The sequence below is a fragment of the Herpailurus yagouaroundi genome, unplaced genomic scaffold (assembly GCF_014898765.1).
Source record: "Herpailurus yagouaroundi ecotype Mexico unplaced genomic scaffold, PumYag 77, whole genome shotgun sequence".
Lineage (NCBI taxonomy): Eukaryota > Metazoa > Chordata > Mammalia > Carnivora > Felidae > Herpailurus > Herpailurus yagouaroundi.
The window spans coordinates 101,038,040-101,054,352 of record NW_024412388.1 but is presented as its reverse complement, the minus strand read 5'-3'; the positions used below and the strand labels follow the sequence as shown (position 1 = coordinate 101,054,352).

The following is a 16,313-nucleotide window of genomic DNA, read 5'->3' as shown; positions in this document are numbered from 1 at the left end:
AAGAATGTGGTGTCTTCCTGGGAACTTCATGCTTCAGCACAAAGGCCACGGAGTTGCCCCCTAGTTACTCCAGTACCTCGAGAAATGACAACATTACACATTTGGGGTAATACCGTATAATTGGTTAAAGTGGATAGGGGAAGGATCCTTTCTTAAGGGTTTGAAAGGAGGCCCAGAAATCTTGGCAGCCACATCTAAAAATAGTAATCCTCTCTGAATCTGCCTGGAGGCATTGTAGAGACAGGACCGGTTGGGGGGCCAGCGCCACTCAGATGCGTCTCCTTGCTGCTCTCGGCTCCATGGTATCAGTGCCCATATAGAAGACATTTGCATGAACACAGCCCCAGATTTTGGGGGTAGAGAGGGAATAGAAGGGGCCCTGTCCACTGAAGCTACCTTCTCCTACCTTCTCTGCATTTTATCCACCATCCAATTCTCTCTCTCCCTTTGCAATAAATAGCTCATTGCACTTTCCCAGCCCCCACCTCCCACCCAAACACGACTTTACAAAACTGTAAGGAAAATACTGAACACGTCTAAGAATGAGCTTGCTCCGCTCGTGGTGCTAAGGCAAGAGGAAAAAGGGAGCTGTGATCTGTTAGGGTCTCAACTGCAGTTTACGCTGCTGAGCCCTGGGCCCTAGAGACGTCCTCTCCAACTGTTCGAACAGGTGCAATCCACTCTCCACGCCACGAGAACACTGCCCTGGCTACAAGTCCACAGGCCTGTTGTAGCTTTAGTGATTTTACCCGTTGCACGTCCCAGCCATTGGAATAGCCCAGGAATTCAAGCAGTCAGGAATGGAAACTACCTCTTTCAGAACTCTCACACCCACCCAATCCCATTTCCCATTTTTAGAAAGATCGCTCTTGTAACCAGAGACCATTTCAGAGCAATGAAGCAGCATCTCATGCCCAGGGTATCCCCCACCCTGTTAGATTGTGACTCGTATGGCAGGCCGTGGCAACGTCCTCTGGGAGACCGTGGTAGCAGGGAAACTGGCCAGAGGGAGACAGTTCCAGCATCCCCAGTCATTCCTACCTCTTGTCTTCTGGTCACCCCCATCTGTGTTGCCACATCCCATGGTCACCCTGGGTTTCTCAACTCTGTGGCCACTGGAATGGTCACATTTGACTGCAATGTGAGACACTGTTTCTGTCCTCGGTTTGGGTAAGATATGCCTAGAAAGAGCGGAGAAACTAAGAAACCATTGTAAATATGAACCCAACAAAACTAGTTTCTGATCCTGACTTCTGAAATCTAAGTCAAGGTCGATGTGGCTGGTGCAGCTTTAGGGGCACTGGAATTATCCTTTGTATCCAGGCTAGTGAGAAACGAAGCCCATCCATTTCTAGACCAAGGGAAAACCGGGGACGCATTTCTCCCAGGCCTGGCAGGATTCTCAGTCCCTGACAGAATCTAAGTGTCTCCACAGGAGACCTTCCCCTCCTAGCTCCACCCTCCACCCCTTTGGCCTGGAAAACAGCACACTGTGTACCCACAGTCACCCTGGTTCTTCACATGGGCCTTAAAGGAAAGGGATACAGCCTTTTTAGTGCATTTGCTACCTGCCAGGCACTGTTCTACAGGTGTTATATATATCATGAAGAAAGGCACCAAATGAAGAAGGTAGGTCCGACGTTGGCCTTCAAATATTTCTCCCTCCCATTCAGAGCATTAAAAAGATGGTAGTGGTGCCCCCTAATGCCTCACCAACGACCAGGTAATTCACGTACGAAAACCACTAAACTTTAAAACAAAAAAAAAGTATACACAAGTTAACATTAAAAACACTTCCTTCCAGTTTTCCTGATTGTAAAGTCCACTGAAACTTAACTTTGCTCTCTGGTCCCTTTGTGAGTGTTGGTCGGGGCTGGGAGGGACAGGTTGCCATTCCTGCTGGGCTAAGGCCATAAGGCCACGCTTCGTGGGCCTAATGAATAGCCCAGGGCTGCCCAAAAAAGCTTGCTTTGGCCCATCTCTTGAAGTTCTGATAGCTTGGACCCCTGGACAGCGAAGCTTTGTCTGTCACTTGTTTCTCTAACATGTTCAATATTGCCTGAAGCAAATTCTCTGGATGCCCATTAAGACTGATTCTACCCTGCTGTGAAGGTATAAATCTTACTTTTAAGTTTTTGGAGGCATCATCTAATAGCCTGTTGATTGTGCAGGAAGTGTTCACGTTGGGTACCATATTCCCTCCATGGCGTATCTGTGTCTGTGATACCTGCTGGGCACTCGAGCTATACTTCATACCTCGCATTTCCTTTTCTCTTAGGACTTTGAAGATACAATCCCATCATTTTTCTGGCATCCCTTGTTACTTTGGAAAGCAAGCTATTAGTTTGTCATTCCTTTCTAGGTAATTTGTCTTTTACCGCTTTTAAGATCTTTTCAGTCTTTGTTCATCAGTTGCGCTATGAAGTGTCTTGTAGTTTTCTTTTTACTTACCCTACTTGAGATACACTGGCCTTCCTGAATCTGAAAAATTGGGATCTTTCCTACATACTAAAAAATACTCGGTCTTTTTCTCTTTGGATAGTGCCCCTCTCTCATTCTCTACCTCTGATTAGATACATATTACATTTTCTCATTTTGGTCATGGTGTGCCCTACCCTCTTTTTTATATTTTTAAAACCTCTTTTGTTTCTATGGCTGGAAATTTATATTTTCATTCCCTGAAAATTTCCTTTTGGCTTAGAGGGGTGTGTATATTTTGTAAATCATCTGTGGAGAGAAATGACTAAAAGGACCCAAGGTGAATAAGTGATCAAGCACAGCTATTATCAGTTAATTCCAGGTTTGCTTCCTGACCCTGGCCAACTAGGTCTTCTACTTTTTTGAGCCCTCCAAAAAGCATTGTGCTAGAATTCATGGCACCAGCAAGATTTCATATGCTGTAATTTTTTAAAAGATTATTTTCCTTTAGAGAGGAATATAAATGATCATTTCTCCCATAAAAGGCGCCTCAAAAGTGAAGACTGTGTCAGTTTCCCTTAGTCTTTGATTTATCCATTAATTCAATAACTTTTAAGTACTATGTGCTAGATACTCTGAGGGATGCATTCTCTAAGGCGAAACATTTACTCAACAAACATTTATTAAATTCCTACCATGTTCTAAGACCTGGAAAAACAGCGTGAACAAAACACAGAGGCAAGAAACAGCCTGGGATCTTTAGAGGCCCAAATTCATTTAGAATAGATGAAACATGGAGGTAGGGGGCCAGAAAATGGGGCAAGAAATGGGATAAAGTATCCACAAGTTCAAAAAAAATTTTTTTTAATATTTATTTATTTTTGAGAAAGAGAGAGAGAGAGAGAGAGAGAGCGCTTGAGTGGGGGAGGGCCAGAAAGAGAGAGGGCCAAGAAGATCCAAGCACTGTCAGCACAGAGCCCGACATGGGGCTCAAACTCATGAACCGTGAGATCATGACCCAAACTGAAGTCAGACACTTACCTGACTGAGCCACCCAGGCGCCCCTAAACTATCCACACATTTATGTAAACTCTTCTTGAGCTTGTATTTGGTTTCAAGATTTTTTAAACTTTCAGAATTCATATACATTCTTTACTTTTTATGCTCAAATCAATATTTTATATTTAGATGTAAATCTTAAGCTGTTACTAAAATACGGTATCTGAATATGTAGAAGTCTAAACCAGAAGATAAAACAGAAATTTTGTGTTTCATTGTAGCCCTGTAGCCAACCAATCCCCGGGTTAGTGCCAAACCCCTGGGCCAGGCACAGGCTGGGATGGGGAGTTGGGGGTGGTACAGGAGAATACAGCGGAACCTTCTTGCATGTAGTACCAGGCTAGCAGGAATGCAGGAACCATGAATCTACAGGAGAGAGCTGAGGCCTGTGCCCTAGAAGTCAGGCTGGGCCAGAGGGAAATGACCATGCAGCAGACTCAGAAATCACAAGGAGGCCCTGGATTCAAGCCCAGCTCCAGGGCAGAAGCAGGGTGCAGATTCCAGGCTGGAAGGCCGGGGAAACTTTCTTGGTATCTGTTACAGACAAGCAAGTCCACAGAGTTGTGTAAGTCAAGGATGACCGTGGATCCTAGGACAGGGTGCGTATCCCCTACCGTCCTCAGTGTGAGCAGTCGAGGCCTGTCATGTACTGGACAGGGCAGCCCCAGGGTCTGTGGCTAAGGAGTGCGGCTCGATCCCTTAAGGGATGGGCCCGGCAGCCTAACTTCCACAAGTCCGTCCATCCTCCCAGGCTTCATACAGCCACACTTTCAGCCACACTTTCAGCACTGTATGTCCACATCTATGCAATGAGAATGTGGGTCCCAGCAGGTGAGGACTTGCCTGCCGTAGAGTCCTGGGTCAGACTTTTGGAAGACCGAACAGCATATTCCTATTGATTCCCAGGATACAGCGGTCTGCTTTTCACTGGGGAGATTTCCTGGTGTTACTGAAATAAAGAGTGAATGACAGAAGCCTTGGGGCATACAAATATGACATTGTATCCCATTTCAGAAGACAGAGGCGTCAGACCGCCTAAGACAGGTATATGTGCTCAGGGAGAGAAAAGTTCTGAGGGTGACAGATAGACTTGTTCCCAGACTTATTAATGAATAAACAATGAACTGATCCCAGGGCTAGGCTTTCTGAGAGAAGACAGCCCAAGTTCTTCTCTGAATCTCTTCAGTGACAGTGTAGGTTTCCTGAAGGCAAGAAAGGGATGAAAAGTCACAACAGTTTTTGCGGCTTTAGGGTGTTGCAAAGTGATCTAGACTCTAGATCATTTGCTCTGTGGGCCACCCATGTGCCATCTGTGGGCCACCCATGGGGCCACCCATGAGGCCCAGATCACAGTGGCCGATGGGGACAAAGGGTTGAGGGAAATGTACCTGCCCCAGAGGGAGACTGCCCTGTCCTACCCCATCAAACTTGCTAGTTCCCATGCCGGCCTCCCAGCCCCCATCCTAAACCCCAGTGCCTGACCCTCCTCCTCTCGCTCAGGCCCTGCCCTCTGAGGTTCCCCTTCCTACCTCATCCCCTTAAACCCACTAAGGAAAGAGAAAAGAGAGCACGCTCTGGGCTGGGCCTTCAGGAAAGGCGTCAGAGTCAAGGCAGAGCTCTTTGAGTGGGGCCTGCCTTTCACAGCCAGAGAGGGGTCAGAAGAATGTTACAGACGGAGGACAACAGGGGACAATGCACTCATCCGCTTGGTGAGGATTCACGGCTCCAGAGGGGGAGAAGGGTCACGTAGATACAATGGGCATTTTACAATGGTCTTAAATTCTAGACTCGATTTGAACTTTGATCTATAAGCAACGAGAAATCATTTACATTAGGAGACATAAGGGTGCCGGGGTGGCTCAGTCAGTTGAGCATCCGACTCTTGATTTCAGCCTAGGTCATGATCCCAGGGTTGTGGGATCAGGCCCCATGTCATTTCTGTGCTGAGTGTGGAGCCTGATTAAGATATTCTCTCTCTCTCTCTCTCTCTCTCTCTCTCTCTCTCTCTCTCTATGCCCCTCCCAGCTTGTGTTCTCTCTCTAAAATATAAAAATAATAAAATAATAATAATAATAATTGGGGGATACTGGGAAGGGATAGGAAGAAGAATTAACATTTATAATTTAAAAACAAAAACCAGCATCTATACAAAGCCTAGTTTGTTTCTCTGACCCTTACAGCAATCCTGTAGAGGCAAAGTGTTGATGAGGACACAGGTAGAGGAAGAATTACAGGACTGCTCAATCATACAAGCCCCCTGCTCCCATCAAGCCTTCATTAGGAAAATAATGCCAGGTTCTCCACGGAGTTGGTGAGGGGAGAGATAGAGAGCACCTTCTCTTTGCATCATCCATTCCAGAAATGACCGTCATCCATACATCCATTCACTGTCACTGAGCAGTGCTCCAGCCCTCATCTGGACTGGGCTGGAGCAGGAGGGGTGAGGAAAGCAAGGTGATGTGGGACAAGGTGGGAAGGAGGCCGTGCATGATAGGAGAGCGGCCTGAAAAACAGGAGCCAATCATGTGAAGGACGTGCTTATTAGCGGCCAAACCTCACTCCAGGTGCTGTGCGCGCCCCTGGAAATCTCTCCCAAACTTTGGTTTGGAAGACTTATAATTAGGCTGTTTCAGTTCCGACCACACAGACTGCTCAGGGGCTGCCCAGCCCTTCCCACAGAGCAGACACTTCATGGGAGGTTCATAACCGGTGTGAAGTGTGTTTGTTATTAAACACAATGGGATCAGTTATACTGCTGAAGAAGTCTTCTGGAAACGTTATTTCCTCTGCAGTGAGAATAAGGAAGAATGGGAGACACAGGTATGATTAGAAAAAAGACTAGCAATCAACCTGATATTGACTTTTGTCCCGCTCTGCTTGTGCCACTGGAGAACAGTGTGCACAAGGCTGATGAAATGCTAATGTGTGCTTCATGGGCAATCAGGGGACAGTTCTAAATAGAGCAGGTTTAAGAATAAAATATAATGGGGCACCTGGGTGGCTCAGTCAGTTAAGTGTCTGACTTCGGCTCAGGTCATGATCTCATGGTTTGTGGGTTCGAGCCACGTGTCAGGCTCTGTGCTGACAGCTCAGAGCCTGGAGCCTGCTTCGGATTCTGTGTCTCCCTCTCTCTGCCCCTCCCCTGCTCACGTTCTGTCTTTCTCTTTCTCTCTCAAAAATAAATAATAAACATTAAAAAAAAAATTTATGGCTCTGCCACAAAATCAAATATTGTTTAGGGAATGGTATCTATCTGTTAACATTCAGTAATTTTCCACCTGATACTCCCCCTTTCGGGTTTCCTTCCAGCATCTCAAACAAAAGATACCACCTGCGAGAGGTGCGCTTCTTCAGTCTGTGGAACATCAGGCCCGATGGCCTCCACAGGTTATTAACTGCACAAACCATGAACCCAGCAACTGATGGGAACCCTGGGAGTTAGAAAATTTGGATTTATGTAACATACCGTACGATAATGAAGGCCATGCATGATGGAGTATTAGACCCAAGTCTCATCCTGCTCTGATTTAATAATGTGGGGGTGAGGCCGTGGATGAGTTACTTAACACAAGGCCCCAGTTTCCCCATCTGAAAAGAAAGATAACAGTACCGATTGGGTTGTTGCAGGGATTAAATGAGATAAGTGAGGCCCTGCCCTCAGTACATACCAGCCATCATTGTTAAGTTATTAATAAAGGTTTTAGGAGGCATAATCAGAATACATAACTGTGGCAAGGGCAAGGCCAGAGCAAACCCCCTGGGATATCAAATTACAGAACTGTCTATTTGAAAGGGACTTTCAAAACTGTTCCAAGTCCTATCCGGTGCCCCAAAACGCCCTTCCCCACTTCTGTCCCTAAGTACTTACTCAGCCCCTGCTTATAGGCACATGTCCAGTGACAGGAAACTGCAGTCTCAGGCCCGTACCAGAACCCTCATTGGAAAGGTTCTCTGGATACTTGATCTAAATCTAACCTCCTGGAACTTTCACCTATTGGCTTCATTTCTTCCAGAGTGATAGAGAATAGGCCCGTATGGCGCCCTTCAAATTTTGAAGTGATCATCACTACATCTGGACGTCTCTAAACTAAACTACCCCAGTTACTTCAACTACCCTTCAAAAGAAATGTCTTCTAACCACCTCACCATGCTGGTCCCACTTCTCCTAGATCAACAGTTCTCAACCAGAGCAACATGTCTCCAGACATTTTAGGTTGTCACAAAAAGGGCAGGGTACTGCTGGCATCTAAAAGAGGCCAGGGTGGGGCGCCTGGGTGGTTCAGTCGGTTAAGCGGCCGACTTTGGCTCAGGTCACGATCTCGCGGTCCGTGAGTTCGAGCCCCGCGTCGGGCTCTGGGCTGATGGCTCAGAGCCTGGAGCCTGCTTCCGATTCTGTGTCTCCCTCTCTCTCTGCCCCTCCCCCATTCATGCTCTGTCTCTCTCTCTGTCTCAAAAATAAATAAAACGTTAAAAAAAAATTTTTTTTTTTTTTTAAATAAAAGAGGCCACGGATGCTGCTAGAGAACCTACAGCGCACAGGACAGCCCCGGCAGCAAAGAATTATCTGGCCCAAATACTCAATATGGCTGAGCGTGAGAAACCCTGTCCTAAACAAACACATTAATCAGTGTTCTTTTTATTTATTTTTATTTTTTAATGTTCATTTGTTTTTGAGAGAGAGAGAGAGAGAGAGCACAAGCGGGGGAGGAGCAGAGAGAGGGAGACACAGAATCTGAAGCAGGCTCCAGGCTCCGAGCTGTCAGCACAAAGCCGGATGTGGGGCTCAAACCTACAAACCTTGAGATCATGACCTGAGTTGAAGTCAGACTCTTAACCGACTAAGCCACCCAGGTGCCCCAATCAGTGTTCTTAAAGTGTGGGCCAAAAATGTGCATAGAGGAGTGTCAGCCATTTTACTGTCATTCTTTTTCTATTAAATTCGGCTAAGACTCTGGTAGTCCGTGGCTAGTGGTTGGCTCAAGCCCCCTTTTCATGTGTCACTGCTAGCCCAGAAACGGCACTCCTGGGGCCCACGTGCTCACCCAGAAATCACCCATCAGTGGTGGCACTCTCTCCTGCTGAGCCTGGAGGCAGCCTTACAATCTTCTCTAACACGATATCCTAGGCCACCACCACTATCCATCATTCAAAAGAAGTTGGCACGTAAGATGCAATCTACTTGTTGGTCATATCTTCCTGGTTTTGTGGCATTGGGCCCGGGTATGATGTAACCCTGGGTCCTGTGCTTTGGAGGACCCCCATAACGCTGCATCACTATTCTTAGCTGAAGCTTGAAGGAACTCAACCTGATACTCAAAAGCACCCAAGTGTCTTACGGGAAATTTTTGAAAATGTTTTTCCCAAAGAGAAAGCCAGGCTGCCCACTGCCAGGAAAGCCATGTGGACAGGGCAGGGCTGCCCAGAAGGATGCCCACTCCTCCCCTTCCCCTCACGCAGCTAAAATTCCATGGAACAGCCCCCTCTTTGCCAATTGCTTCCCAACCCTCCATTTACCAATCTCAAATGGTCATGTTCTCAGTTCCCTGGATCAATGCTGGCCTTGATTTTACCAATACAGATAAAGCAGGGGGATGTAGAGATGGGGAAAAAAATGTTTGAGGAGACAACAATCTAAGCCTCTCAGAAACCTAAAACCTGTACTAATCAATATCTGGACAATAATTGTACCTTGAAGCCCAATGCTCTCTTCTACATAGTATTTAAAAATAATTCCTTTTCACCTTTCTAGGGGGGGAAGAAAGAGAGAAATGTTTTGGATAGGCTGAAATGAATGTCTTCAATTTCAGCGTTCTTTATAATAAACTCAGTCACTTGGTTAGTTTATGAACAAAGTAATATATTTGATTTATTCAAATATTTACTTGATTTACTCAAATATTCTGCTTGCTATATTTAATTTAAAAGTGTAATTTATTCAGATTAATCATACAAGTGATAACTTAATCTACGTTTCAGAGCCCTTAATCATTTATCATTTATTCAAGTGGAGGTAAGCTGATGATCTGTAAGGAACGTGCTATCTCTCAGTTCAGTCAGTATTTGGGGAAGGAGGCAGAAACTAGAGAGCATAGAAACCATTAATGTCTGGATAAAACAAAGGGCGCTTTATGCCTTCCAGAATGAGTGCTCTACGCACCGTGGAGCGGGTCCAGAAAGCCCTTGTTTTCTGAAATGGAGCTAGAGGAGATACACAAGGGGTGGGGACGAGGGGAGCCTTCTGACCTTGTGGCCTCCTGCCACGTGGGACCTTTGTGGCTTGCTGTGGCTTGCTGTGGCTTTCAGGTTTGTCTGTGTTTTGAATTTCAAATCAACACCTGTGCTTGGGGCTGCCTTCCCAGATCAGCACACCCCAGTCTGCACCTCCCCACGTCCCCACCTTCCCAGAAGACCCCCTGGCTTGCAGCACCCTCGGTCGGCACAATTGTGTCTGTGCAGCTTGAATAATGCCCGGAAGCAGATTCTGGCCCTACTGAGCTGCCCACTTTGGCTGCCAGAGTTCTCTCCAGAGAACATTATTCCTGTTGGTAGACCAATTACAAGGTCACACAGGTTTTGAGCGGTCAAACCTCTACCCTATTTTTCTCCATAAGCACTGCCACGTTTGGTGTGTGATTTTGTACAGTGTGAGGTTTTGCAGGGATGCACGGATCATGTCTTCCCAGAAATGCCTCATTTCTTTCAAGGCAGCAGCAGCGGAGACAAAGGCGTGTGAGGGAGTTGAACAGGGCCATCCCTGGGTAGCATGGATGTGTTTGGTAGAATCTAAGCCCCTCCCCTGGAAGGCTCTGAGTCCTGCAGCACCTCAAAGCCCCCTTCTCCAAGTCCAGAGCACTGAGTGGGGTCCTGACCCCGTCCCTGCATACGTGGTCTTTCTGTTGCTTTGGGTTGCTGCCTTGGAGAGAGAGTACGTTGCAGCATGAATTAGCTAAATGCATTTCTCAAGAAAACCTTCCTTTGTACTTTCCTTGAAATTGGTTCATGGAAACACACTTCGTGGAAACACTCTTGGATTCTTCCTATTTCTCTCTGATGTAAATACTTCCTACGCCCTAGAATTCCTGCGAGAATTTGTTGGTCTTTGTACTGAAGCCCTGACTATGTGTCTTGTGTTATTACGGCATGCATATGTGCATGTGCATGCATGTCTGTGTATGTTGTACGTGCGTGTGTGTGTGTGTGTGTGTGTGTGTGTGTGTGTGTGTGTGTTTTGCCTCAGTTACACTATACGCTCCTTGAGGGCAGGCACCCCATCTCTACATTTCCTCCATATTGCCCGGCAATGCCTTTCACACACTCGACACTCAATAAAGCTTCCTAAATGAGCCGATCCTCCAAAAGCACTGATTTTCATGTGGGTCCTTTTGTAAGGAGGGTCTACTTAAATGTGCGCCGTGAATTCCAACGCAGTGGTGAAAAGACAATTTTGCAATAAAAATTTCCCACAGCGTCGTTATTGGAAATCATTCTGGCAAAGTAAAAGCCAAAAAGCAACGTAAGAACACCTTATGTGAATATTTTATTCAACTTTAAAAAAAATTAGTAAGCAGCAGACAGGAATTATTTAATCTGGCAGCTCCGAGAGTTCCTGCCTCTCTTTCCAAGGCGCTAGAGTTGACTGTTTCCCAAGGGAACAGCAGCTCGGCACAAACCTCAAGGTGATTCCTGCTTAGGGAGATTGCTGACAGACAGCAGGGTTCAGCTTCCACGATTAGGGAAACATGCGGGTCTGCTGGTGATGGACACGGGCTCAGCCGCTTTGAGTGACACACACGACCTCCGCTGTCCCATCCCTGCCGGTGAGTGTGCAGGGGTCTGTTTCTGTGTCTTTGCTTTTCCTCAGAGAGGGTAGGGGAAAGCACATGTGATGGCTTGAGGCAGGGGTATCTATGATGCTTCAGTGTGGCTGGAGGGCAGGAACCCAGGGGGAGCGTGGGGAGAGGCAGAGGCAGGAGAGAAGGCAAGATACCCCCTTTCGAAGGCCACATGGCCACATCCAAGGGTGAATTTTTATCACGAGGGAAATGGAAAGGCACTCAAAGTTTTCAGCAGAGGACTGTTATGACTATATCACAGTTCGGTAATCATTCTTACAAAGAGCTCAGTCGCTGAACGGAGGGCCAATCCCCACACCAACTTCCATCAGCACCACCAAGGAAACATATATTCCAACTTAAAAACATGAGTTTGTTACATAACCACAGCCGAAAAATAAGAATTCATACTTATGGAAGCTTCCCATGTGCCTGGCATTATTCTACATGGTTTTTAAAATCACTCAACTCGTGTTAACACTGTGTTAACTCGTTTAATCTTTTAAAAAAAAATTTTTTTTAATGTTTATTTTTGAGAGAGAGAGATAGTGTGAGTGGGTGAGGGGCACAGAGAGGGGGAGACAGAATCTGAAGCAGGCTCCAGGCTCTGAGCTGTCGGCACAGAGCCTGACGTGGGGCCTGAACCCGTGAACTGCGAGATCATGACCTGAGCGGAAGTCGGATACTTAACCGACTGAGCCACCCAGGCGCCCCCAGCTCATTTAATCCTAACAGGAAGGAATGGAAGCTGGAAGTCACATGACTATAAGCGGTGATGCTGTGGCTCAAATCAAGCAGGGCTCGGTCCAGAAGCCATGCTTGGGACCTTGTCATCATACTCTCCCCGTGATCACTGAGGCTCCCACCTCAGTCACTCTCATACAGAAACTCTGAAGTCACGCTGATGGGGGCGGTATGAAGAATGGGCAGGAGGGGCCAGACTGGAAACAGGGAAGACTGTTGGGAGAGCCTTGTAAGAATGCTAGTGACACACGGTGGTGACCAGGGGCCCTGAAGACAGAAATGAAGAGACTGGGAGAGAAATGAAAAGGATACTCGGGGCGCCTGGGTGGCGCAGTCGGTTAAGCGTCCGACTTCAGCCAGGTCACGATCTCACGCTCCGTGAGTTCGAGCCCCGCGTCGGGCTCTGGGCTGATGGCTCGGAGCCTGGAGCCTGTTTCCGATGCTGTGTCTCCCTCTCTCTCTGCCCCTCCCCCGTTCATGCTCTGTCTCTCTCTGTCCCAAAAATAAATAAATGTTGAAAAAAAATTAAAAAAAAAAAAAAGGATACTCAACAGGACCTGATAACTCAAAGGAGCTCGTTGAGCCCTCGCACACGCCTGGTACACGGTATTTCTGATGTATCAAAATACTCTAATATTGTTAGGATTACCAGTTGGACTGTTCCCAGGTGTAAGTCAGCTTTTAATAACAAACTTACAGCAAATAGCTTCGGGTAAACGTTTTTATGGTAAAATATATATACACAGCCTTTCATGGATCATGCCACATCCACTATCTAATTTGATCTTAAAACAACCCTCTTAGATCGGTCTTCTCAGTCTGCTGTAACAAGGAACCACTGACCTGTGGCTTAAACAACAGAAAGTGCTCTCTCACAGCTCGGGAGACTAGCAAACCACTTGCGGGGCAGGCTTGATTCCTTTGGAGGGTGAGGGAGAATCTTCTCCAGGCCTCCCCGCCAGCTTCTGGTGGTTTCTGGGCAATCTTTGATGTTCCGTGGCTTGTAGGTCTCTGCTTTCATCTTAAAGTAGTGTGTTCCCTAAGTGTGTGTGCATGTCTGTGTCTAAATGTCCCCTTGTCATAAGGACACCAGTCATACTGGACGGGGGGCCCACGCTACTCTGGCATGACCTCATCTAACAAATTCCTTTTGCCATGACCTTATTTCCAACTAAAGTCACATTCTGAAGTACTCAGGGTTTGGACTTCAAAATACAAATCTGGAGGGGTGGACGCACTTCACCCTGTAAGACCCTTCCAGCTGGCAAAGCAGGGATGGCTCCTGTGCCCATTTTAAGGAAAAAGAAACCGAGTCTCAGAGAGATGAAGTAATTTCCCCAAGGTAAGTGAAACCCTGAGCCACAAATGCGAGGTGGCTCCCTGGCTCAGTAGTCAGAGAGAGCCAGGCAGTGCCGCCTGCTGGGTGCGTGTGGCTGTTCTCACACCCTTCGAGCGGTCAGAACCGAGGGTGTAGAGAGAGCAAAGTGGTCAAATGTGGTCTCCTCTTAGAATCAATGGCAGATACCCCGCTGTTAAAAGCATCATTTTGCTTTATTCAGTTGCTGCCCCCACAGCCGCACCTCGTGAGGGCTTGACCTCCGGGGAAACTGTTCACTCACATTGTTTCTTGTACGTCTGTTGTTTCTTGCGGTGGGTCCGGCCCTGAGCAAGGGGAGAGCTGGGCACAATGCGCGTATTCAGGGCGGAGAGCAGAATGCCCTGCGCCTCCCTTTTCTCTCTGTGGCACCATTCTTTGCCTCCCTGTGCCTTTCTTTTGTCCTGTTGTTGAGCAACATTGGTGTGGGCGTGGGGAGCGTGCGGCTTGCCAGCAGTGAGACCGCGTGCCCGAGGACGCCTGCCTGATGACTTATGCACAAGGGCGCGCAGCGATGGGCGAGCTTCCCAGGAACCGCTTTGCCAACACGCCGGCTCCGACCTGGGCCTTCTTCTCTGCCCGCGTCACTCTTGACAGCGAGAGCTGGTAGCCCTCCAGGGGCATGGGTCCACCCGGAGAGCGGATGGCCGTGCCCCATGTGTGAACCCCCTCCTCTTGGGAGGCAGCGTAGGAAGTAGATGAGTGCAGCTTCCAGAGATAGATTCTAATCCCAGCTCTGCCACTTACCGACAAGGTGAATTTCAGGAAGATGATGAATCTCCCTGTGTCATTTCCTCATCTATAAAATGGGGATAATACATTTGTTTACCTCATAAGGTTATTGAAAAGATAAATGATATAATCCATGGATGGTGCCTAGAACAACATGTCTGCCAAGTTATTCTAGCGCTCGGCACTTGTAAACAGTACTGCCTTAGTTTTCCCCCAAGTGTCATTTGTTAATTTGTTCATTGAAAACTGGCAGGATACATTTTTTTTAATGTTTATTTATTTTTGAGAGAGAGAGAGAGAGAGAGCGATCACGAGTGGGGGAAGAGCAGAGAAAGGGAGACACAGAATTCGAAGCAGGCTCCAGGCTCTGAGCTGTCAGCACAGAGCCCGACACGGGGCCCGAACCCACGAACCGTGAGATCATAACCTGAGCCGAAGTGGGACGCTGAGCCCCCCAGGCGCCCCTGCAGGATACCTGTCAAGAAGTTAACAATGGTTGTGTCTGGATGACGAAATTGCAGGTCATTTTATTGTTCTATTTAAACAAAACAAAAAAAAAATACATTTGTATTTTCTAAAGTTTCTGTAATAAACATGTAGTACCGTTTTTAATAAGAGGAAACAAACTCCCATTGAGGATCTTCAGGGTGCAGTGGACTAAGGATGGGTGAGTACAAGGGAAGAGATGACCATTGTCTTTCGTGGAGTTTAAAGCCTATGGAGGGTGGGGAGCCTGGGTGGCTCAGTCTGAAAACCGTCCAACTTTGCCTCGGGTCATGATCTCATGGTTCACAGGTTCGAGCTCCACGTTAGGCTCTGTGCTGACAGCTCAGAGCCTGGAGCCTGCTTTGGATTCTGTGTCTCCCTCTCTCTCTCTCTGCCCCTCCTCTGCTTGCATTCAGTCTCTGTCTCTAAAAAATGAATAAACATTAAAAAAATTGTTTAAAGTCTATGGAAGGAGACAAGGCAGATAGATCAATGCTGGGCATTAATGCTCAGTGTGGGCTGAGTATGGAACCAGTCCCCCCGCAGGTTGCACCCAACACCACAGAGATGCCCTCAGTTTTGTCCCAACGATCTTTGTATGCGGTCTTCCCTGATCTGGAAATAGGACAGTAAGATGATACACAAAGTCACTGCTTTCATGACCCCCGGCACCCCCAGGGACACAGGGATGGAATTGTTGAGACCCCTTCCAAAGGCGCCTGTTCCTAGGAAGGGGCTTACGGTGAAGAAGAAAGTTGAGATGCTTTCTGTGGCACCTCTGACAAATGACACACATGAACCCGGGTCACAAAGCAGCATGTCAAGTGAACTGAAGAGTAATTTCCTGTTTCTCTATCTCTCCATAGCATTATTAGCATCATCATTGTTTTGGCTGGAGCCATTGCACTTATCATCGGTTTTGGTATCTCAGGTATGTGATTTCTTGCGTTATCGTGATCCATTCACCCCTTACCACTTAGGTGCCTGATTACTCAGCGCGGTCGAACGGAAAGAGCGCAGGGCTTGGACCCAGAAAACCTCAGAGCAGAGCACTGCTTCTTCTACTTATGGACTCCGCTCTCTCCAAATTAGTCATTTAACTCCCCGGGCCTCAGTTGCCTCATTCGTAGGATGGGGGAATTAATGCCCAGGTCCCCAGGTAGTTGCGAGAGCCAAACGGGATGTGTACCAGGGTATTCTACCTACCAATCAGCGCTGAAGGTATCTGGCGTCACAGGTAAAGGGCTACGGCGAGCCATTCTAGCAATGGTTGGCCCGGGTGGGTGGTTCCTTTGCAGTGAAACGTTGCTGAAGTGTTAAAGAAAATCAGGTCCTTGTGCACAGGGGTCCTAGGTAGCGGGAAGACAGGTTGTGACTGCTGTTTGTGCAGGAAACTGACGCCACCGTGCGTGGATGGTGAGATTCCAAAGGCAGCTGATGTCAGTTGCAGGAATAGTCTTCTCTCCCCTCTTCTGTGTGGACCGTGACTTGGAAGCGTCTATTATGGATGCCACTTAATTAAAACATTGAGTGAGTTAGGCCACAGCTGTCTTCTCCGAGGCAAACTGTTTGCTCCATTTCCCTTAAGCTGCCTGACTCAGGCCAACATTTCTATTTTAACTTAGTCTGGGGCCAAAGCTGTCGCTTTATAACTTCAGTTTCTATAG

The 16,313-nt window shown here is 47.4% G+C and overlaps 1 protein-coding gene across 2 annotated transcripts in view; it reads left to right on the top strand.

Annotated features, from left to right (window-relative positions):
• Positions 1 to 16,313, top strand: part of VTCN1 (V-set domain containing T cell activation inhibitor 1) — a 63,883-nt gene that overhangs the window by 18,553 nt on the left and 29,017 nt on the right. For both annotated transcript variants that reach the window (XM_040471437.1, XM_040471438.1), the window contains exon 2: positions 15,513 to 15,577. In XM_040471437.1, the coding sequence (XP_040327371.1) occupies positions 15,513 to 15,577 (65 nt within the window). The remainder of the gene's footprint in view (positions 1 to 15,512; positions 15,578 to 16,313) is intronic.